Genomic DNA, 22,225 nt, shown 5'->3' on the forward strand with positions numbered 1-22,225 from the left:
ACATAGAAAAACATTGCAAATAACAAATAACAACACAGAACAAACAAAAACAGAACGGAAAAGTCACTGAAGCAGACTAAAAATACTGTCTGACACAAAAACGGGTGAATAACTGAAGTAAATTCATTTGTATGCCTCATATAAATAGGTCATTTACGGCTTTATCTGCAAATATCTGCAGATAAAGTCCTGGCGTTAATTTGAGATATATACGGAAGAGACTGATAACGACCTAAATTAGAGAATTGGCCCAAAATTACCTACTGGCTATAATCAGTTAAAAACCATTAAGGCTTAATTCAAAAATTACCTCAAGTGTATGAAGATAACGACAAAAGACCGTACTTTTAAGCCCTGTATAGTTAAATAAATATATAAAGGCCTGAATGTTGTACAAGCTGTCAAACATTGCGTTTTTTTCTTTTCAAGAAATAAAACAATACAATAATTCGCGTTATTTTTAACAGATTTAAACGTTTATAACTTCTATATGGAAGCTTAAATTGACCCAATATTTTCTGAAAAATTAATTCAGTATTAGAGGTACCTACCGCGTAAATTTTAGCGTTAAAAAAAGTGAAATTTTTAGGTTTCGATCGGGTTTTAAGGATTTTTGACCACTGTGCGATGGAAAAATGACTTACCATTTCAATAATCCACGGGGTGATTCTTTTTTGGCTTAATAAAGCCTTCAATTCCTACAAATTTTCTGATTCGACTCTTCTGTTGAGAAGTCCTTTTTTATTTTTTCAACTGAAGGATCGTATTTGTCAAAAAGTGGCATAAACATGGGCACGTTTTTTATGTCGATTAGCTTTTAATAGAATTGTAAAAATGTACATTCATATGGTGAACTAAACAAAGAATAATTGGCCTCAATGAACTAGAAAATTATAAAACAAATGAAAGCGACAACAAAAATTATCACCCTGTACCTCAAAAATGAAGTATTTGCAGTAACCGGTTCAAATGAAAGCACCTGTACAATTTTTGTGTGTAAAACAAATGAAAAACAATAAGTTTAAACCCATATTTATTTGTAAATATATCTATTCTAATATAATATTAAAGATCCATGAATGAAAACTTTGCTTATAAATAATTAATAGTAAAAGTATTAAATATAAAAGTGTCGGTAAACATTGTAGATGTAAATTAAAGAAATTAATATTGTTTAATAAAATCAGTGTATGTACAAAGACGTGTTAATATTGCAAAAATAAAGTTAATTGTTCCATCGTTCGTATCCCATAATGCAGACGGAAAGAGAAAATTTGATTCTAACTTTAGATGATCCATATCATTACCATGATTTTATATAATACAATTCTACTTTACAAACATTAGGGTGGCCCAAAAAAAACGAATATTTTTTTTTCGTGTAAATGTGTTAGTTTATCATAAACCCCTCAAAAAATCAGCACAAAATTTTTTAGAGGTCGCTCAAGATTTTTAAAAATTTCTAAAATTGCCAAAAATTCATTTAAAAAAAATGTTTTTTCTCATTATTTTATCATTTTCTAAGAAATTCTGGATTCTGAAAATTTCAAATCGATATTTTAATTTCCAAAGGTCACTCATAATTATTTTAACTTTCAAAGTAGTGTACCTATGTTTTCGAGCGACCTCTAAAAATAAATATCAACGTACTAATAACTTTTTTTTTTATTGAACTTGAACAAAAGAATAGAAATAAATCAGGAGACATTTAAATTTGAAAAAATTTAAAAATTATTAATATTTGATACTCACAGTGCGGTAGTAAATATTGCCTCGAAAATTTTTATTTATTTTTAGAGGTCGCTCAAAAACATTTTAAGTACACTACTTTTAAAGTTAAAATAATTATGAGTGACCTTTAGAAATTAAAATATCGATTTGAAATTTTCAGAATCGAGATTTTTTTAACCTAGAAAATGATAAAATGAGAAAAAAAATTAAAAGAAAAAAATTAAATTTTTGACTATTTTGGGAATTTTTAAAAATCTTGAGTGACCTCCAAAAAAATTTTTTAGCCGATTTTTTGAGGGGGCTCTTAAAACATGATAAACTGACATATTTTCACAAGACACGAAAAAAAAAATATTCTTTTTTTTTTGGGCCACCCTAATAAACATGTATTTACACAAACTATTTAAACAATTGAACTTCCTTCTTGGTGGTAAAATTCATTCTCATACACGTTTCACTTAAGAAATTGCCAAAAGGGTTTCTTTCTTACAAAAAACTAAACAAAAAACGAATAAGACTAAAGAAACAACCAAGAAATCCTCACCTTATTCAAAAACGTTCAGTGTTCTTTTTTATCCCGCTTTTTCCTCTTCCTCTTCTTGTCACTTTGGAGGTCTTCGTTCTTCCTACACAAACACGGCTTGCAGTACCAATTCTCGTTTTCGTCGGGCGGTACTTGAATTCCCACACACACCCAATGGTACCAAGCATCGCACCCGTCACAACCAATCATGGGTCTGCCGTCATCCTGCTGGCTACAAGCCGGACATATCCACACCTCATTACCATGCTCGTCCATTTTCTTGAAGGTTTGCTCTATTTTCTTTGGCTTTGGAGGTGGTTTTGGTTTTACGGGATGCAATCGGGGCCTGCCGGGAGTCCTGGGAACGGGTACGGGCGGTGTTTCCTCCGTAACAGGCCTTTCTGCGGCAACTGGAGTTACCGGGGACAGGTTAGATGTTTTGGGCTTCGGTGGTCCCGTAACCAAAGCCGATATCTTCGCCAGGCCCACAGGAGAAGCGTCTCGCTTTTTCTCTTCCGGGGACGGTTCTTGGTCTTTTTTAATGATGGGTTTAATGTTGAGCTTTCTTGTACTTTCTGGTGTCTCAGGCCTCGGCGACGGGGAGTTTACTTTTAGTAGTATTTTTGGTATAGGGCTTTCGCCTTCCCGAATCTCTTTCTCTTTTACTTTCTTTTCTTTCTTCTCCTTCTTAATCTTCTCTTTGCTGTCTTTTTTTAGTTCTTTTAACTTTTTCTTCTCGGATTTCTCTTTCACCTTGTCTTTTTTGTTTTTCTTCTTTATTTTCTCTTTCTTTTCCTTTTTGTGGTCTTTCGTTTTCTTATCCTTCACTTCCGAGGGCGTGGAAATACTTGGCGAGGGTTCCTCCGCGGAAATAGGCTGGGGAGCGGGTGCCGGTTGTGGTATTATTTCAACGGGTTTTTCTACGTGTTCTTTTACTTTTGGCGTTGGCGGAGCTTTGGCTTGAGAGGGCATGTTCGGTGGCATAGACGGGAAGTAAGGATTTATTCCAAAGTCCGGTATGTTTGATAAGTACGGGAACGGAAACAACGGTAAAGATTCATTTAAATTGTTTGGTATCAATCCTGGGCCGCTGTATCTCAAAAGCGGGTAAGGTATAGAAGGAGGCAGCAAATTGGGTGGGGGTTGATGTCTCATATGGGGTACAATATGTGCTTCGGGTGTCTTAGGTCGCTCCATTGTGATGTCAATGATGTCGGGCTCCAACAAGTTGACGTTCTTTTTAACCCTTTTCCGTTTCTGACCTCCGTCTTTACGCTTCCGTTTCTCTTTTGGAAGCGGCGGGCTTGGAGCGATGATTTCGGGTGTTTTCGGTGTAGACGGAGTTCCAATAGGAGAGTTGTGGTCGAAGTAACTGTCGAGTTTGTCCGGGCTCCTACTAACCGGAAATGGATTCATGATGGGTTCGATGGTAATGTCACTGGAAAGGTGGGTAATTTTGTTCACGATATCTACTGGTGAGGCTTCGTTCATTAATAAATTAGCACGGACGTCCTTTTTCGCCTTGCTCTCATGCTTTTCCTTAACGTTTGATATTTTCTTGAATATATTCACTTTTTTCTTGTCGGGTTCCGAGAAAAGCTTATCGACTTGGCTCAAAGGTGTCGGGGGCGGGTGTGGGGATCTCGGCTTCATCGGAATTGGAGTGATTGTCGTATTAAACTTCTCCGTTTTCGCTTTAGCTGCGGCAAGGTCCTTATTGAAGTTTTGTTTTTGTGGCGGCTTATGTTGAGGAATCGGCAAAATCTTAACCTCGTTCGATGTACTGACGTTGGCAGGGATGACATTTGGTGTTGAATTTGCAGCAGCCATATTCGCAGCAGCCGCAGCGGCAGCTTTCATCTGCTTCATCTTCACAACGTCTTTCATCGTGGGAGTCTTTTTGAGAACTTTCTCTTCGGAGATAGGCTTGAACAACTCTTTCCCCAGTCTCTCCTTCTTCTTGTCGACTTTCTTTCTGCCGGATTCGAGCGGACTTGTCGTTACGGGCGGTGCGGGTTCAGGAATCGGTGGGGGAGCAGGCGTTCGAGCTTCGGGAAGTTTTCCTTCTCGAGCTGGCGAGAGAAATCCCGAAGTAGTCATCATCACACTACTTATTTCTCGAGTAGGCCTGCTACCCTCTTCTTCTCGTTTGGGCCTTTTGAATTCTGGAGATGATACGTCTGCCGGTTTCTTAAACTGCTGTGCTCCATCGGTAGTTTCTTCCTCCGCAACCTCCTGTTTCACCGCTACGGTTTCCGTTTCGTTGTCAGTTCCTTCCAACAGGGGATACATTGGGGGTAAATGTTCGTGAATGTACACGGGCCTAGTAACAACTTCTTTGCTACCCGGCTTCAAGAAATTCAAGTTATTTTCCTTCGGTATAGGAAATTTGGGTACTGGCGCTGGACCTGGTGCAAAGTTAACGTAAGTAACATACTCCTCCAGTTCCTGCAGATTGATGCCCATTTCGTGAAAAGCCAAACCCAAATGGTCCAAGTTGGGTTCGGTTTGCCCAAATTCACTGGCATAGTTGTTGGTAGTTTTACTTATTTGGTGAACGTAACGTGCTAAAATGTCCGTTAAAACTTCCAGAGGCGTCGAGTTTATAGAATGCCAACCTATTGTCTGTAATATCTTAGCGACGGCTATTTTGCAGTTGTCACGGGCGTACTGCGCACTCATTTTGGTCACTTTAATATACACTAAACGAAAAAATGTTTATAATAAAATTAATGAAACGTTTATTGGTAATACGTCCTATACTAAGAACCTATAAAAATCTACTTGTATATCTACTGAATCCTTCTTGTGAAATTTGTATGAGGAAGGTAAGTCGTATCGCAATTCTGCTAAAACTTCTCCTTTGGCCCCCAAGGATTCAGCGTGTTTTAAAACGTGTTGCCTTTAAAGAAAAATTATAAAATGACTGTTTCAAATATTTAAATGTGCATTCACCTTGTAGCAGTTTTATGAAGAGAATACACCGCATTATTTGACAACTTAATCGCTGCTTCCAAGAACTTCATATCGGTCCCGGCATTGTGTTTGGTTCCAAACGGAGGGTTCATCAAAACTGTGTCAAATACTTTAACAAATCTAAAACAAGAAAAACCATAACACCGTCAAACGCAATTACATTTGCAACACTCATTTTTAGGTAAACATTGCAAAATAGCATACCGATTAGGTATATCCTTTAAAACATCACACTGCACTGCATCTACATTAGTAAGTTCATGATCATCGACATTTTCCGAAAATATATCAAGAGCATCAGAGTCTATCTCAAAACCTTCAACTAATGCTGCGTGTAAAACTGCAGCACCTATAGAGAGAGCACCACAACCACTTCCAAGATCAGCAACTACTTTACCAGTTATATCACCGTATTGCGACTGAAACAAAGAAAAACGTTTAACTAATTTATATAAAAATAATCCACAAATAAATAAAATATATATCAATATTGTATATTCAAATATTTACTACCTGAATCGTGTACAACATATGGGATCCTAAATGGGATGGTGTAACGTACTGTTCTAACAACAGTTTAGGCTTTTCAAATTCGGAAATACACTGGAGACGCTCTTCTAAATGTTTTAATTTGAGACAGGGGAACATTACTTCACTTTGTGTCAAAGCGAGGTAATACAGGTAATATTAAATTACCAAAGGAAGAATCCTGCGAGATGAAGAAACCAGTTGATTGGGTGTGAGCGGTCTGGAGAGCGGCTCTTTGAACAGAGTTCATAGAATGACCGTCAGCACTCTGAACTGTTGTGGAACCCAGAACTGGCAAAGCAGATGAGTTTAAAGTCGAGGCAACGCCTTGTTTAAGCAGTAACTGTTTCTTGAGTTGTAATTCTTCCAGTATTTTACGATTTGCTAATTCTGATAAATAGAATTATTTCATTCTTTAATATATAGAAAATATTAAAAATTATTACCTCTTTGAGCGTTGGGTTGCGGAAAAGCCATCAAAAAATAAAATATAACGAATTCTTTCCGACATAAACAACGCAATGAATCCAACAATGTTAGGTTAGGAAAATGCCAGAAACCAGAAATTAGAACAAACCACTACAATGCACCAACATGAGAACAAAAAAGAAAACTAAATAAAGGTAACTGCTGGTGCTGGAGCGTATTAGTTTATGGGTTTTAGTAGTGATGGGCATAATCGACCAATTTTAATAATCGAGTTATCGGTAATCGAGTACTTCTAATAATCGAGTGATCACTCGAGATACGAGATATTGGTCGTTTTCATCCCAGCGGCGCACAAATATGTTTGTATTAGTCATATATTAATTATAAGCGTAGCTAAAAAAAAAAAAGCTCACGCACTTCAAAACCTAACCACTTTTTCGTTTTATTCTAAAAAAAAAAGGTTACGCAATCAGTGACTATTTGCAGTATGCACTAACATTTTGGGGTGCAATCGTAGGGTAATAATCACTCGAGTGGTGGGAGTAAACATCTCGAGATATCTCGAGTGATCTCAATAATCGAGTACCACTCGATTTTTCACTCGAAATCTCCCATCACTAGGTTTTAGCACAGAATAACATGCAATTGGGTTATTATGAGGGCCTTTCGATTTGGCAAAAATGGTAGCTATTAGTTACTAATAGCAATTTAGAGTTACTCTGAACTGATATTAGTTGCTAATAGGTACTATTTTTGCCAAAACGAAAGCCCCCCTGTGGTTTGCGTTGTTAGCATTAACATAGGAGCTTTCATTTGTTATCTTTTATCTTCATCTGTTACACTACACTTAAAAAAATAATAAATACCGGACTTGCCTTTAGCTTATCATAGTTTATGTTAATGCTTCATTATATAAATTGAAATTTATGGCAAATAAATTAATTTAACAGCACATCAACAGATGAGCAAACTGCTAAGGGCCTTTCGATTTGGTAAAAACAGCTATCAGCAGCTAATGGCAACTTAGAGTTACTCTGAACTGATATTAGTTGCTAATAGGTACTACTTTTGCCAAAACAAAAGCCCTCCTTGTGCTCATATGACAAATGTTTGCTGGCATCTGTCAAGAAAAACAAAAATAGAGGTTTAGAGGTTAGATTTAATGTTTATTGTTTACGTTTATCAATTAGTGGCTTGCAATAGACAAACATCTTGCAATTATGAAGTCCACGGTCCAATCTTCAAAGTCCGTATCAAGTTCTGTCAGTTCTAAATTAAAAAAAAGTTCGAAGGAAAAGGAAAAAAGAAAATCTCAGTCAGGTTTAACAGACAAGAACCCGAGTGAAAAGGGGTCTCCTGCAAAAGTATTATAATACGAACTTACTATTACATATCTTTAAATGTAGGTGAATTTCAGGATTCTAAACAATATGCTGGAATTAGCTCAGATTCGATTTGTATTTATGCAGAACAGTCAACATATTATGGACACTTATCAGAAGAAGTTTGCAATGTATTAGCTGAAGATATTAATTATAAATTGCGATATATTATACATGTATGTACGTCTTACATTTTATAGTGTTTTCTGAGTAATTCTTCTTTTAGGATGCATTATTAAAGGCCAGGCTTTCTGGCCGAGATGTCATAAACTCCAGAGACATTGATGAAACTTTTCAAAATTTGTCTATTGAAAAAGTGTATGGTGCAACTGCAAATCCTAATTGGGTTCCATTTGGAGATCAAAATTTACTATATTTAGATGTACGTATCACGTTTTATATATAAAGTTTCTTGAGAAGTAATTAAATTTTCAGGATACAAAAATTAATTTAATCGAATTAGCTGAAGAGGAAAACACCTACGTTCAACAAGGTAATATAATTCTTCAAAAAAGTTGGTACCCAAATCTAGAAGAATCGGAACCGAGTCCAGCTTTAAAACATTATTTTACCACTATCTGCAAATCGGTGGTAGACAGCGATGAAGAGTTAAGAAGCATGGCTTTGAAAGATATTAGTGAGAATCCACAAGTTGGCGCTATTATCGAGTGGTTTTACCACTTTGGATATTTTTTACTGATGAAAGATATTACCTACGACTGTCTAACGTTAAGTGCTTTAGATTTAATAGAGACACTTGAAAACAGTCCTCTAGGAAGTGCGAATGTATCCGAAAAACAACTAAAACTGCTTGTGAGACTACTCTTACAGAGACTACTTATTTCGACTCCAACGAAAGAAGTACTCAAGCCGATGTGTTCGGTTTTAGCCATACTGTGTTTGAGGGAACCTCTGAGAGAAATGGCTATCAATAAAATTAATAACAAAATCGAGAGCCAAAAGAAGATGCTTCCGGTTCTTACTGCCATTTATTTTTTGGGAATTGATGCAGTGAGGGAGATTTTCTTGCCGAATATAGAGTATTTTTTAGGGAAAGTCAAAACGACTCTGGATGATGATCCCGAAGTTATAAATGTGGTTCTGGTGAGTAGGTTTTTTGTTAGAATATAGTTACAGACTACGTGGTATCCGTTTTGATTTGAGTGAATTGTATATCCACGGCGATTTTTGGCTTTTTGGCTTTCAAATGTCACTAGAAATTAAAATTTGTCTATACGCATAAAAAAAAAACGTGGGCTTAACTTTTGACGGCACAATATGTTAAAAAAAATCGAAAAATGTCATATTTTTCTTCCTATTTAATTATGTATCTTTTCAAGAGTTGATTTTAGGCAAAAAAAATCTTATGGGTTTTGGGGGGCAGAGAGTGCGACCCCTTCGGCCTTCTAGAGGTCCGATTTTGATGATTTTTTTAAATCGATGTCTCGCAGTTTAAAAAAAACAATTAGCATATTTTCAAATGCCTATCTTTAATAATTATTGGTTTTTCAAAATACACTAATTGTTTTTTTAAATCGCGAGACATCGATTTAAAAAAAAAAATCAGCAAAAACGGACCTCTAGAAGCTGAGATAATCAAAATTTTTAAACGCGTCATGGTTTTGAACTCGACGATTCAATTTCGAGCAGGCCGAAGCGGCCGCGCTCTCTGCTTCCCCCACCACCACCACCACCCGTACCATTTTCTTAAATTTCTCGCTTGCATAAATAATTTTAAACACGTTTTTAAGTAGGTTGCCAATGAAGAAAAGTATTGTAAACTTAGACCTGGTAAGTACACGGAATACCAATGGTATTTTTCGAAAAATTTGCCCGGATGTCCTAGTAGATTTAGTGTAAATGACGGTTAACTTTGATCGGTTATAACTATGTAATTAATTGACCAATCGATCTGTTTTTTTTTAAAGAAGCGTCTTTCCAAGAACTTTTAAAACCTATTTTAAAAAATTTGATTTGGTTGAATAATCACAAAGTTATTCTCATTGTTTATAAGTATAAAAATTCGACCAATGTTTAAAGAAGCGCCAGAGCTCTCCTAATTGACGGATTCGAATTTTTCACAAAGCGTTTGAAAGCTTGAGAGCCCTTCTATATGTGATTAAATTGTCAAGTATCTAAGGGCATTGGTTTTTGCTGTGCAAAATTTTGAAAATTTGCAATTTTTTTTTAAAATTCTGGATTGCAAAATTATTATGCAAAATCTATCGAACCGATTTTGATGAAATTTGGTGTGATGATTCTACATAACATGAAGTTTTCTTGAGTCAAGTATGAAGGTCCTATACCCAATTTAAAAGACCCCAAAAAAGTCCCTAAAAAGTAATGTTTTTTAATCCCAATTTCGGCGATTTTTTCGATTTTTACAATAATAAGGGGCCATCCATAAATTACGTCACATGAATTTTAGGACTTTTGAACCCCTCCCCCCGTCCTTGTCACAGGTTGTCACATTTTTATAATCCCCCCCCTCCTGATGTGACGTCACACATTTTTTAAATTTAGGAATATATTTAAAAATAATCGAGAGAAAACAGCTATTTTCATTTTTTACTTTTTTTTTTTTATTAAATAATCTAATAAAATCAACATAAAGTCCAATATTTCAGATAGCGAGAATGCTAAATTATTAATAAATATAGATCAAGTTCGTAGATTTTTATAGTTTTTTATTCACATCTAAATTTCGCGTTTTAGTATTTTAAATTTTAACATGTGACGTCACAAAACTTTTGACCCCCCCTGCCCCTTGTCACACATTGTCACATTTCGGTGATACCCTCCCTCCCCATTTATGTGTGACGTAATTTATGGATGACCACTAATCATGATTCATTCAATTTGTAACTAGTCATATTTTGTAAAAAATTTAATTACATCCATTTTCCATTCGCCTAAAATCAAGTCTTGAAAAGATACATAATAGGAAGAAAAATATGACATTTTTCGAATTTTTTTAACATATTGTGCCGTCAAAAGTTAAGCCCACGTTTTTTTTTATGCACATAGAAAAATTTGCATTTCTAGTGACATTTAAAAGCCAAAAAGCCAAAAATCTCTGTGGATATACGATTTACCCAAATATGGACTTTTTAAAACAGATACCGTCTGGACTATTAGCTTTATAATTTGATTTGTGCAGGAATTTTGTGAGTGGTATGGGCGCATATTAACAAAATCTGCAATTTATACAAAATATTACAGAATTAATACAGAATTTACAGACAACACATACTTATTGTCTCTGCAAGATACATTAGTTGCATCTTGCAGAGAGCTTAGTTTGTATTTCTTTTTGAAAGTCGAATGACCAAGTTGGTGTCTTCTTTTCTTAGCCTCCGAGGAACTTAATTTCACGTCTTAAGACTTATGTGACGATACACGAAGAACTTGACATATTCTCAAGCAATTAATAGCAAGCAAGACCTAATGCAGAGCCTTCACAATGCCACGAACATAATTCATGAGCAATCCATTCATTGGAACTTTCTCAAATTCATGGGTGAAGTTTCTAGTATATTTGCTTTTTTTATTATTTTATTGCATTTATTTTGCCAGTAATCGACATGGCAGATACACCGGCCTATTTTATTTTTGTTGGTTGTTTGTATAATGACGTTTTATTTCAAATAAGCTCGGTTGAAAGTACGAGTGTTTAACGACATACTATTTTCTTTAAATACTTCTTCCTTTTTAGAGTATATACGGCCTAATATGTAAGGCCAGCTACAATTACGATTTCATACATAGCGCCTTTCATCAAATTTTTGGCGACATCCTCGTTATGTTTTGGAGACCGAGGTCGTTTACAGTTAAAGGTAAATTCTCCAAATAAATCGCTTGGTAATAATTATAGGTATTTCAGCATTGGAAAAAGACGAGATTAATTTTGTGAATATGAACACTCAGCTCATAAAAACGAGAAGAAAAGTGGACCGTAATATAAAGAAGGGCCAAGCCAAGTGGTCCCTCGAGGATATCTTCGACGTACCCACGCAAGACTGTAATGTGAAAAGGAAAATCGATGAACATCGTTTGGGTTTTAAGCAACAAAAGAGAGAAACGCACTTGACTGTAGGTAAAACCAGTTTATTGTTGTCGGTATTAAAAAATAAAAAAGCTAAGATACTTCCGAGGTATTGTGACCATTCTCTCTTATCTTATTGTTTCTAAGTTAATAAATTATTTGGAATAAGATGTCTTGCCTTATTTCGTGAATGTGTTTGTTAGATTGTTGAGTTCGTTCAGAATATCTGTAATAAAGGAAAAGAAAAAAAAAACGTTTCAACTTGATAAATATGTTACCTGTCATGTGCAATTCTGACGTCTCGTTTTTAACCGCAGAATTCATAAAGCTCAGTTTTCGGAGGTGTACGAGTTTTGAAAGAGGGATCGGCTTGTTCCGCTCTAAAACAGAACATCTTAAGGCTGGCGTTTTAAAGACAAGAAACTGCACTTAAAGTATAGTATTTCCGAAGTCAGTTGAACAAGCATCAAATTTAATGAGTTTCACGGGCATCCATAAAAATGTTTTCTGCTAAACGTAGAAAATTATAATGATTTGTATAATATGATGTGTAGAAAATTTCTATTATACAGGGTTATCCAAAAGTCCTGGTACGGCAGAAACATTTTCGAAGAAAGCTATCTGATGGTGCTCTTGGATTTGACCTTGACTTTGACTTTCAAGGTTTTTTAAATGAAAACCCCTATTTTTTATTGTGGATTTGGAAAGAGCAGAAAATTTTACATCCAGATGGTCTTGACCATAACTTTGACAATGACCTTCAAGGTCATTCCAAGGTCAAAGTTGTTTTTTCATTGGTAACCCCTATTTTTTATTACGGATTTGGAAAGAGCTGAAATTTAACCTTCAAGTGCTACCTTGACTACGACTTTGACAATGACCCTCAAGATGTCAGTCAGGTAAATTTGACCTTGAAGGTCAAGGATTGGTCAAGGTCATAGTTCAACGTAAAATTTCCTGCTCTTTCCAAATCTGCAATAAAAAATAGGGGTTCCTCTTTAAAAAAATAACGACCTTCAAATGATGAAGGTTAAAGTCCAGGTCAAATCCAAGGTCACTATCAGATAGTCAGAAAAAAATCCTTACACTTTCGTCCGGAACATTTTTTCCCAAAATGCATTCTTCGAAAGTTCTGCCATACCGGGACTTTTGGAAGTCGACCCACACTTGATCTTGAAGGTCATTGTCAAAGTCATGATCAAGACCATCACTGGACGTAAAATTTCCTGCTCTTTCCAAATCCGCAATAAAAAATAGTGGTTTCCATTAAAAAAAACTTAACTTAACCTTCAAATGACCTTGAACGTCAAAGTCAAATCCAAGGTCACCATCAGATAGCCAGGGAAAAATGCTTATACTTTTGTCTGAAACATTTTTTCCCAAAATGCTTTCTTTGAAAGTTTTTCTGCCGTACCGGGACTTTTGGATAACCCTGTATGTTCATTTGACCAACAACATATTTTAATTATTTATGTCCTCAAACAATTTTATTATAATGATGGTAAATTTAGTTTTGTTCCGTTTCAAAAGGTCTCCAAAATGTCATGTTGTAATAATATTAGTAAACCAAATATCCCTCTTATTTTTCCCTTTCGCATCAAATTCCGTATTGCCGCACTGCACTGCCAGGCGACTTGTCGACAACTGAATTTTATGACGCAATCAGAGCAACAGTGCGCATTGCTTTTTGCCCGCACGGTTATTCAACTGAGCGTATACATTTCTACCACCTGCATGTTTCGTTCGACCAGTCCTGTATATGGGTATGGCTAAATAAATGTGGGAACAAGTTTTTCAAATATCTCAATGCCGAGTTGCTGCTTAGCGACCGAGCCTGGTACAATACCTTGAAGTTCTTCAATTGACTTCGGAAAAACTATAAGACAATGATAGAACAAGAAAATCTATCTAAACTTAAAATACAAGGATTCCTTTAATTTTTCGCAGTAACATCACGGAAAACATGGGCGCCCATGTAAACATCGGAATATACCTTTCCTATTTTGTATATAATGACCAGTCTGCTATATGACTGATAATTATGATAAAACGCCCCCCTTAAAGAATTACCCACAAAAACGCACTTACCTTTCATCTGGTAAATTTTTTTAAAAGTCGACGCTTGCACATTAAACGTGTCACTTCTCGTTGAACTTTTGTACAGCACGCTGCGATCTTTCAAAATCTGCTTTCCCCTGTTGATTATGTGATCCAAAAATGGGTTTCCCGTCGGTTTCTCGGCGGACTGGGATTTTTCCTGCAGCTGCAAATCTAAAAATACATTAACACGAGTTTTTAGTTATCCTCTCAAGGCCTGATTTTAAAACGAAGTTTGATGAGTACATTATTACTGTTTACCCAATGAGGTTTTATTTTCAGCCTCAAAATCTTCTTCGAGGAAACACTGGCAAACTTTCCTCGTAGTCGAAATTAATATCTTGCATCTCTTTAACAGTCTATAATTATTACCACAATTCTTTTCTGGGCCCCCCAGGAAAATTTTAGCGGCACAATTTACTTCGTGAAGAACTAAAATTCACGTATTTATCTGCAATAAATTTTAAATAAAAATGCAATCTACCTTTTTTGAAATTGTTAAAATGCTCTTTTGTACTTTCCACGTCCTTTTCTACTTGTTCCTCCTTTAAAATTGTAGTCACAAAATCCTTTAGCACTTTCGATTGACCAATTAACGGTTCTAAAGCTTTTTGTTCTAAAACAGAATCCTTAGATCTGACTATCTCGGAGATTTCGTCGACTATCTGCTTGTTTTCATCAAATATCACCTGTAACAAAATTGTAGGAATCAAATTAATTTAACAATCGCTTCACCTACCTGGCAAAACGCAAATGGGTCGATTATGAGAAAAATATGTTGTTTCAAGATATTCGCTTGCTGTAACCAGTGATTTTTCAGTAACAATGCCAGATTGATATTATGCACAGACCTCTCTAACAGTGCAGAGGTAAACGCAGGCACTAATTCACATTCGAGAGCTTCCAGACTGGCTAGACAACTCCTTATTTTTATACCGCCTGGAAAAAACTTTATTAAATCATTATTATCAACAAAATTGATAAAAATGTTACGATTAGTACATGTTGAACAAGAAACAGCAAAGAGTCCAATCTGCATTATACGATCAACATGCAAATCAAAATCGGCCACTAGCGAATCTAATTCTTCCGTTTGTCCAATATTTTCCTTATCGAAACAAAATTTGTGTATTACTTCTAAAGCATCCGTATACTCTGAAAAAACTTTTAAGCAAAGTTTTAGGACAGCCGTATTCACCCTCCTTTCCAATGCACAAAGTTTATCGGTACAAGAGTCTATGAATAAATTTATCATAGACGAATTTGCTACCGCTTTGTTTATCTCTTTCGTTAATGAATCCAAAGAATCTAAAACCTATGAAAACTTCATCATGTAACTGAAAGTATATTTAATTTTATTACCGTTTGACTGCTTCCTCTAATAATTTTGCAATCTTCTTGTAAGGCTACTTGAGCAATAGACATGGCGTGACACAACACCTCCTCAAACAGTGCCTTGGCGTCATTACAGATTGCTTCTATAATCTCTTTGTTTTTACTCGTATCTATTTCGGCAATTTTATCGAGAGCCGAATCCATCCACTTAATAAAACTACCCGAAGGGTCTAATATACTCTTGTTGGACGATAGTGTTTCCACAATGCCATCTAAACACCATGTTATTTGTTTCTTTGCACAGAGACGAGCTTCCTAATACAATAATAAAATCTGGATGAAGAAAACAAAAATTTAACTATGTACTTTAATTTACTTACAGTTAGAGCCTCTTCAACTTCAGATTCTCTAACAAAAATATTAATTAACAGTGATAAAGAAGTTAACAATTGACTTAAATACAATAATAAAGTGTCTCTATTTCCTTTTTCCAATTTTCCCTTTAATTCCTTCTTCAGTTCACAAATTTCCAAAATTATTTTTGCAAGATGTTTGCAAAGGATCTAAAATTTATTTACAATTTTACTTAACGAATAGGTACTCTAAATATTTAATTGTTTTATACTAACTTCAAACCAGTTTAAAACATCTTTACTATTTAAAATGTAACCAGTTAAAGTTTTCATAAATTCATTGCATTCGGTTATTTGGAACTTAATGTTATTGATTTTCATTAGAGCCATTGACTTGAATTTCGTTTAAAATGTTTTATCTTTTATCAAACAAATCGGGGCAAATATAAAAATGTTTTTGTAAATCAACCCAAATCTACAAATAACGAACTTCGATTCGATTTGATTTGACTATGACGTTTCTTTGTCAGTAACACCAACCGCAAATTATTCATAAACATGGTACCAACATAACATATAAAAACTTTAAATAGATTTCTTCTCTTCTTCGTCGCTCCCTCTATCAGCCTGTTTATAAAACATTACATCATAGGCGTCCCCAGAAAATACTTAAAAACTAAATGTAGGTTTATAGTAAGGAAGTATGTACTTCTAAAAATTGAAGGGCTCTGATCATATTTCTTTAGGACTCCCTATAGTATGGGCTATGGATGAAATATCTATTTCATAATCTAAAGCTGTATCTAACACTTTGTCATATTATTTTTGTAATTAGTAATTGATCTTTATGGCTGGATAGACACGCGATTTTTTAATTCTCTACCTGCTTTCAAAACGACATGAACATCATTAACAAAACATGATATCGTCCTGCTACAAAGTGTTCTTAAAGTGTCTCTTTTATTTGTTACAATTGATGGGACTATTTCTTCCAGTTGGATTTATCGACTTGACGTTACACGAAAGTAAATTCTGGATTTTCAAGCAAATCTATGCAGTTATCATATCAGTCCTGCTCATTCTCAGTTACGGGTACATACAATGGTTGGGAACGCACACCATCTACAAAGTACAAAGGACATCGAATATTATTTTACTGGTATTGACCCTCACTAGTTTCATATTCATCTGTTTGCTGTCTATACTGGGAAATGCGTTCTGGAACAAAGAAAGGTGGGGCCATTACCTGAAACTCCAGAGGATTTTGAAGTCGAAAATGAAGCTGAAGCTGAAAAGGAACAGTTTGTATTTTTGTCTGGAGTTTGTATTTGGGCATTTGGCTCTATTTCTCGTGGTCAGTATTGACCAATGGAGGTAAGAATATACATTTCTTTATTTAGCTTTATTAATTAATATTAATTGCATTAATTTTTTTAAGCAAACTGATCGTTTTTCTATTACATAGCACATCTACCATCTAATCTAGTGTGTTATTGTTACTAATGTTAGTAATTTAATACAATAACTCACAATTACAGTGATCACGGTGGATATGCCATTGATATACGGCGAAAGTTAACAAAACGCTGCGAACACATACCGCAGAATGTAAGCAAGTCGTATGATTTTGGTTGCGAAACGAATGTTCCGTGCTTCCCAATATTGTCAAATGCAACTAAATGCAAATTTAAATTGCTTTATACATCAACATATTCACATTTTAAATAAAAGCATACTAAGAAATTCCTTAACATGACCGATTTTTTCTCTGTTTCAGACATTATCTTTTCGATGTGAGTCGATTGACCCAAATATTGTTTGTAATCCTAAAAGACTCTCTACTTTATTACATTTTCCTAATAACCATCATAATTTACAACGCACTGCTGCAGCTGAAGAATCATTTTAATTCCGTGAGAACTTTTATAACGAATACCGTGGGTCTAGAAGACGATACAGGTCAGTTCACACTATATAGACCGTTGGAAGGAACCATCACCTTTCCGGCGACAGTAATAAGCGACAAAACTCTGTTCGGTCTGGTTGAGGCTTCTAAGATTCTAAGTATCCTCTTCGAATGCGTGGACATCTTCAACCAACTCTTTGGACTTGTCATAATGTTCATCAACATGTCCACAGTTCTTACCATATTGACGTCTTTGAATACGTTATTGGTTTCAGGAGAAACCAACCAGTTGACTACAGAAGTTGTACTAGATTGCATCTTTGAGGCTCTATTATTCTTGGTAAGATTATTGATTTCGTCAAGCTTTGGTAATGATCTTGGGATATTTTAGGTGTGGAATTCCTCCATCTTGTCCGCTTCCGGTCTTCTAAAGGAAGAATCTTCGGAGATTGTGAAGATTTGCTGCAAGTTGCAGCACCTGTTGCCACAGTCTTCGCAAGAAAGGAAGGAGTTGTTGAATTTAGCTCATCAAATCAGGAGAAAGTCGGTAACAGTGTCGGCTTCGGGATTTTTCGATGTTGATTTTATTCTCATCCTCGCTGTTTTCACGTATGTTGGGAATTATATTGTTGTGTTGATTCAGTTCAGTCATATGGACTTTTAATAAAGTGTTTCAAATCCAAATATTAAACAAGAGATTTTTTTTATTGTTACTCACCCAATGAGGGACTTTTGCACGCGTATACTTGTTCTGGTTCTAGTTTTAAAAAGTTAAAAGATAGGCATTTTTAAGGTCAGAACTTAAGACCTCCTTAGGCCCAAAATTCTGTTAGGATTTTTATTAACCAGCACATTGAAACCTCTACATTTAACTTCAAAGACCAAGGCTAAGTTAGGGCTAAGACTTTTTTATAAACTCACTATATTTCGCGTAATTTTATTTATTAAAGAGTACCGTAATGAATATGATTTGTTAATGAAATTAAATAAAAAAAAAAATCACTGCTTTTTAAATTTATTGCAAGCGTTGTCAGTGTACATTTACTGTTTATTAAACTGGATTAAAACTATGGAATATGAGAACAAGTAGCCAAATACCCTGCTTGATAAATTGCGGCTGATGTAATAAAATCCAGCAGCGCTTGTCTTTGTATTCAGCAGATTAACTACATCGCTCAAAATAACCAGTTCGTTTCTTTCCTCGGAGCATGGATCAACGGTTTGTTGCAAGTTATAAGATATGGTCAAAGTGTTCCTAGATTCTTTATTTACATCCTCACAGTACAATACTATCCTGGAATGAAAAACCTAAAAAAAATAACAAGAGTGGACATCATTATTTTTATTCCGCAAATTCATACTTACTATGAAAACGAGAGATAGCGATGCCAGGAACATAATGGTCCTAAAATCATGACGAGCATCCGTAGTCACTTGCGTGTAGTCTATAGAGAGCATAAGACTATTAAGTACTTCCAGTAAGGATATGATTATGTTCTCGGTCATCAAAAAGATCTGCCATCCAAATAACTTATTGAACATATCGACCAACTCGGACAGCAGAAGATAGTAATCGGTCACCTCTTTGATACTCTTCAGGTTGTTGATTCTCTCTGGGGCATATTTTGGAATGAAATTATTGATGATGTTGTGGAGATCGTTGCTTTTTATCAACATGTTGTTGATTTTCCTGAACCTAGCCCTTAAAGCTGAAGCGAAATGTACCAGGATCAAAGCTGTGATGGTACCGTGATAGCAGTTGACGTACCTAAACAGGCAGAACCGGACATATTTCCAGCCGTAATTGGAATACAGGACGTAAGCATCGTATCCGAAAATGCAGAATATGATGAAGTGACTCAGCAAAATCTCCATTCGCAGGAAATTCTTCCTTTGCACCGGTATATTTCCTCTGTTCAGTTTCTCGTCCACGTACTTGAAGAGATTCACAAAAGTGTTCCAAGTTTTGGAATTCAAGAGGCAAACCAGAATCGTTATTACATTCAGTATCGTCAAAGCGATCATCGAGATAGTCCTCAAAACGATATTGGTGGCCTTGAAAAGAGGCAAAAAGTACACTATTATCCCATAGAGGGAAGATGAGCTTCCCAGTACGATGAAGGCCATGATCCCAACAGCGTAATATTTGAACCATTTGGTATTTTTCGTTTCATCTAGAGGCGGCGTTATGGCCAACTTTTCTGACAATTTCAGCAGGCCGAAAATGGATCTTATGTCCGAATCGGGATCGTAGTAGCTCATGTTTAAGGAAACGAAACGCGATACTGTTGGGAAAATTAGCTCACGAGCCACTTTATTTGCTGTTGTTAATCGTTTATTGTTACTTCAAATGGAGAAATTCTTCGAAATATAAGACACGCGATTATTAAATTAGTGAATTGTACCGACAATGTAATAACAAGTCATGATACAAGAAAGAAAAAGGGTAATTTATTCGATTTTCATCTGTCTGGAAGCTTTTTTTGGATGTTTGTGTTTCTAGAGATAACATTTATTATATTACGAGGGGAGGTATTTCTCCATTAAATTAATTAAATTGATGTTCTTATTAATACATATCTAGAAGGATGGCTATAATGAAGGCGTCTCATAGTCACCGCCCGTTTCGCCCTTCCACAAATGAGATCCACTTCCACTTGTAATTCAGCGACCGGTGGTCATCTTTGTTTTCGTCGTTTGCCTTTTCTGTAATAGATGTCACTACTTATACAATTCCGACTTAGTATTCCGATATGTTAATACAATCCGTTAACACAGGGCAGCACAATTTGTCTAAGGTGAGGCGCAGCCCTAGAAAGAGTGATGCCAGATCTACAGATTTTTTTGGAACTGGGGAAATAGGGAATTTTGCTTTATTTCTTGGGATTTTTAAGTCATTTTAAAAAGTATACTTAAATAACAACTAAATGCAGCTGAGTACTATACTCCATTTGAATAACTTCTCAGTAGGGGAAACAAGGTCACTAGATTTACAAACAGAGGTATCTACTAGCTACTGTAAAAAGTTTTCTTTGTTACGCGTCGTGCTGCCCTCTGTTAATGGATGGTATTAAGTAGTGACATCTATTAAAGAAAAGCCAAACGACGAAAACAAAGATGACCACCGGTCGCTGAATTACAAGTGGAAGTGGATCTTATTTGTGGAAGGGCGAAACGGCCGGTGACTATGAGACGCCTCCATTATAGCCATCCTTCTCTATCGCACGGATTTCTATCACTTACTTTATCGCTCTCACTTAACGGCCGATGAACCATGGGGACTTTCCGACCCTGTATATAAAAAAATGAAAATAAAATTTAAAAATATTTAAAATAAACATACCTTTAGAACCTTAGAATAGAAAAAAATAGAATAGAATATTGAAATAATACAAATAAATAACAAAAACAACGGAAAAAGACGAATAAAAGAGAAATCAAAATAAATATGCCATAGAAAATATTGTTTTATATCAATCGCATTTCAGAAATGTCAAAATTCTCCATAATATTACTATTTAACATTTTTTGATAAAAGGGCGACTTTTATAGCATATAAGTAAGGTCAGAAAATAACATAAACAAAGTACTACTTCTGGAGTTGAAACTGGGGACTCTATATGAAATGTATTTAAGCTACTTTCTGTATTTGAAAAATTCAGTAAAACGGTCGTTCGTTGGATACTGAGAAATTTTTTCTAATTCGTGTGAAGCTACATATGCAGCTTTATAAACAAGTAAAGTATAATACGTTCTAAAATTAATTCTTCACCGACATAGGTGCTTATAACAGATATAGTATGAAGTAAAACAGGAATAAAATTGCCTAAAAATAAACTCATTACAGTAGATAAATACACATATTTAAAATTTATAAGTTATATGCATTTATAGTTCACGTTTAGGTATTATCTGAACAAATATTTTCAAATTATAGCAGAAGTATTTATTTTTCAATCGAATGGATATCAATTTATCATGTTTGTTTATTATTAAGAGGTAGTTATCATCGTATATTATCGACTAGATAGGTACCTACTATATAAAAATCCATGAGAAATATCTCCATTCAAATTATATACATATTTTTGTTCAAAATACAACTATATATTTAATTTTGCCAATTTTTGGGAGTTTGTGTACGCCACTGACTAAGAGATTCCCACCGAGAAAACAAGTTTTATGTTTATATAAAAGATATCAACCGTAATAGTCAACGCCACTGGTTGCGGATAGCATTAAGTTTTAATTTCCATTTGTTATTTGTCCTATGATACCTATGCTATTTGAAATCGTAAATCATATGGATAGGTAGAGATTAACAAAATTTATAGGTATGATACCTAGATAGATTAATATCTATTCGCATATTTTGATGTAGGTGCCAAAGTATTTTTTATGAAAATGTAGGTAAGTATATCTATTATTATTAGCCAGTGGTATTTCTACTTCAACTGTTGTTTATGTTTTTATGCAAATAAGAAAACCTAAATATCATATGCGGGCTCCAGGAAAAAAATATAAATACTCGGCGCCGGCGCAGTGCAGCCAACAATTTAGGGAATTTGAAATACCAATCTGTCAAAACAGTTGCCTGACCTGACCTGAGGCTTTTTCGTGAGTGCGGTGTTGTGTATAGGTGGAAATTCGTAGCACGAGTTATTTGTACATATCTCCATTATTTATAAATAATTAAGGAGTAGATGAAGGTAAGATAAGCGCTTATGCGCCATTTCAAATACCGTCCATGTCACTAAAAATCAGCGTCGCTGCCAAAGTGAAGGGTAGCGATGTTGATGACTTCTTTTAGAGCTTTGTAATTTTGTGCGTCACGATGTTGGTAAACACAATAATAAATTATTCCAATATTTAGTTACAAAATTTGCATACAGTATAGAATAGCTTCCTGCTTCTGAACAG

General features: G+C 35.1%; 8 protein-coding genes across 8 annotated transcripts in view; 3 read left to right on the plus strand and 5 right to left on the minus strand.

Annotated features, from left to right (window-relative positions):
• Window positions 1-2,036: 2,036 nt before the first annotated feature.
• LOC108903204 (transcription initiation factor TFIID subunit 3) lies at window positions 2,037-4,960 on the minus strand. Its single transcript, XM_018705303.1, has one exon. It carries the CDS (start codon window positions 4,934-4,936, stop codon window positions 2,291-2,293), a length of 2,646 nt encoding a protein of 881 aa, XP_018560819.1. The 5' UTR covers window positions 4,937-4,960; the 3' UTR covers window positions 2,037-2,290.
• Window positions 4,961-5,000: 40 nt separating this feature from the next.
• LOC108903205 (methyltransferase-like protein 5) lies at window positions 5,001-5,891 on the minus strand. Its single transcript, XM_023457367.1, has 4 exons — window positions 5,744-5,891; window positions 5,435-5,649; window positions 5,210-5,350; window positions 5,001-5,156 (listed from the first exon to the last, which is right to left on the minus strand). Exons 1-4 carry the CDS (start codon window positions 5,876-5,878, stop codon window positions 5,012-5,014), a joined length of 636 nt encoding a protein of 211 aa, XP_023313135.1. The 5' UTR covers window positions 5,879-5,891; the 3' UTR covers window positions 5,001-5,011.
• On the minus strand, window positions 5,861-6,329 carry LOC111693173 (SOSS complex subunit C homolog B). Its single transcript, XM_023457368.1, has 2 exons — window positions 6,205-6,329; window positions 5,861-6,148 (listed from the first exon to the last, which is right to left on the minus strand). The coding sequence occupies exons 1-2, from the start codon at window positions 6,233-6,235 to the stop codon at window positions 5,883-5,885; spliced, it is 297 nt and encodes a 98-aa protein (XP_023313136.1). The 5' UTR covers window positions 6,236-6,329; the 3' UTR covers window positions 5,861-5,882.
• A 982-nt stretch (window positions 6,330-7,311) lies between these two features.
• LOC108903188 lies at window positions 7,312-11,792 on the plus strand. Its single transcript, XM_018705278.1, has 6 exons — window positions 7,312-7,551; window positions 7,605-7,745; window positions 7,796-7,951; window positions 8,005-8,673; window positions 11,285-11,405; window positions 11,453-11,792. Exons 1-6 carry the CDS (start codon window positions 7,408-7,410, stop codon window positions 11,758-11,760), a joined length of 1,539 nt encoding a protein of 512 aa, XP_018560794.1. The 5' UTR covers window positions 7,312-7,407; the 3' UTR covers window positions 11,761-11,792.
• Window positions 11,661-15,789, minus strand: LOC108903181 (serendipity locus protein alpha). Its single transcript, XM_023457371.1, is given in 11 exon segments — window positions 11,661-11,840; window positions 11,893-11,994; window positions 13,703-13,850; window positions 13,904-13,920; window positions 13,973-14,143; window positions 14,196-14,400; window positions 14,451-14,650; window positions 14,705-15,026; window positions 15,074-15,361; window positions 15,427-15,609; window positions 15,676-15,789. Coding segments are annotated over 11 exon segments (1,797 nt in total). The 3' UTR covers window positions 11,661-11,793.
• An 886-nt stretch (window positions 15,790-16,675) lies between these two features.
• LOC108903182 lies at window positions 16,676-17,969 on the plus strand. The gene is made up of 3 exons (XM_018705272.1): window positions 16,676-16,773; window positions 17,177-17,645; window positions 17,697-17,969. The coding sequence occupies exons 1-3, from the start codon at window positions 16,676-16,678 to the stop codon at window positions 17,967-17,969; spliced, it is 840 nt and encodes a 279-aa protein (XP_018560788.1).
• Window positions 17,970-18,346: 377 nt separating this feature from the next.
• On the minus strand, window positions 18,347-19,567 carry LOC108903183. The gene is made up of 2 exons (XM_018705273.1): window positions 18,671-19,567; window positions 18,347-18,613 (listed from the first exon to the last, which is right to left on the minus strand). Exons 1-2 carry the CDS (start codon window positions 19,565-19,567, stop codon window positions 18,347-18,349), a joined length of 1,164 nt encoding a protein of 387 aa, XP_018560789.1.
• Window positions 19,568-21,917: 2,350 nt separating this feature from the next.
• The window catches only part of LOC108903194 (CCR4-NOT transcription complex subunit 6-like), a 340,221-nt gene continuing 339,913 nt past the window's right edge, over window positions 21,918-22,225 (plus strand). The window contains exon 1 of the mRNA XM_018705283.1: window positions 21,918-22,014. The gene's annotated coding sequence lies outside the window, so the exon portion shown is untranslated. The remainder of the gene's footprint in view (window positions 22,015-22,225) is intronic.

Source organism: Anoplophora glabripennis, unplaced genomic scaffold, assembly GCF_000390285.2.
Source record: "Anoplophora glabripennis isolate ALB-LARVAE unplaced genomic scaffold, Agla_2.0 scaffold105, whole genome shotgun sequence".
NCBI classification, from domain to species: domain Eukaryota; kingdom Metazoa; phylum Arthropoda; class Insecta; order Coleoptera; family Cerambycidae; genus Anoplophora; species Anoplophora glabripennis.

Bases quoted from the DNA above. Each gene is read 5' to 3' on its own strand.
- LOC108903204 (XM_018705303.1), bottom strand. From the start codon at position 4,936: ATGAGTGCGCAGTACGCCCGTGACAACTGCAAAATAGCCGTCGCTAAG.
- LOC108903205 (XM_023457367.1), bottom strand. From the start codon at position 5,878: ATGTTCCCCTGTCTCAAATTAAAACATTTAGAAGAGCGTCTCCAGTGT. The intron at 5,650-5,743 runs GTAGTAAATATT...TCTTTGTTTCAG, and splicing joins ATATGTTGTACACGATTCAG to TCGCAATACGGTGATATAAC. The intron at 5,351-5,434 runs GTATGCTATTTT...TTCTTGTTTTAG, and splicing joins TTAAAGGATATACCTAATCG to ATTTGTTAAAGTATTTGACA.
- LOC111693173 (XM_023457368.1), bottom strand. From the start codon at position 6,235: ATGGCTTTTCCGCAACCCAACGCTCAAAGAG. The intron at 6,149-6,204 runs GTAATAATTTTT...TCTATTTATCAG, and splicing joins GCAACCCAACGCTCAAAGAG to AATTAGCAAATCGTAAAATA.
- LOC108903188 (XM_018705278.1), top strand. From the start codon at position 7,408: ATGAAGTCCACGGTCCAATCTTCAAAGTCCGTATCAAGTTCTGTCAGT. The intron at 7,552-7,604 runs GTATTATAATAC...GGTGAATTTCAG, and splicing joins AAAAGGGGTCTCCTGCAAAA to GATTCTAAACAATATGCTGG. The intron at 8,674-11,284 runs GTGAGTAGGTTT...CTTCCTTTTTAG, and splicing joins AAGTTATAAATGTGGTTCTG to AGTATATACGGCCTAATATG.
- LOC108903182 (XM_018705272.1), top strand. From the start codon at position 16,676: ATGAAGCTGAAGCTGAAAAGGAACAGTTTGTATTTTTGTCTGGAGTTT. The intron at 16,774-17,176 runs GTAAGAATATAC...TCTCTGTTTCAG, and splicing joins GTCAGTATTGACCAATGGAG to ACATTATCTTTTCGATGTGA. The intron at 17,646-17,696 runs GTAAGATTATTG...GGGATATTTTAG, and splicing joins TTGAGGCTCTATTATTCTTG to GTGTGGAATTCCTCCATCTT.
- LOC108903183 (XM_018705273.1), bottom strand. From the start codon at position 19,567: ATGAGCTACTACGATCCCGATTCGGACATAAGATCCATTTTCGGCCTG. The intron at 18,614-18,670 runs GTAAGTATGAAT...TATTTTTTTTAG, and splicing joins CGCTATCTCTCGTTTTCATA to GTTTTTCATTCCAGGATAGT.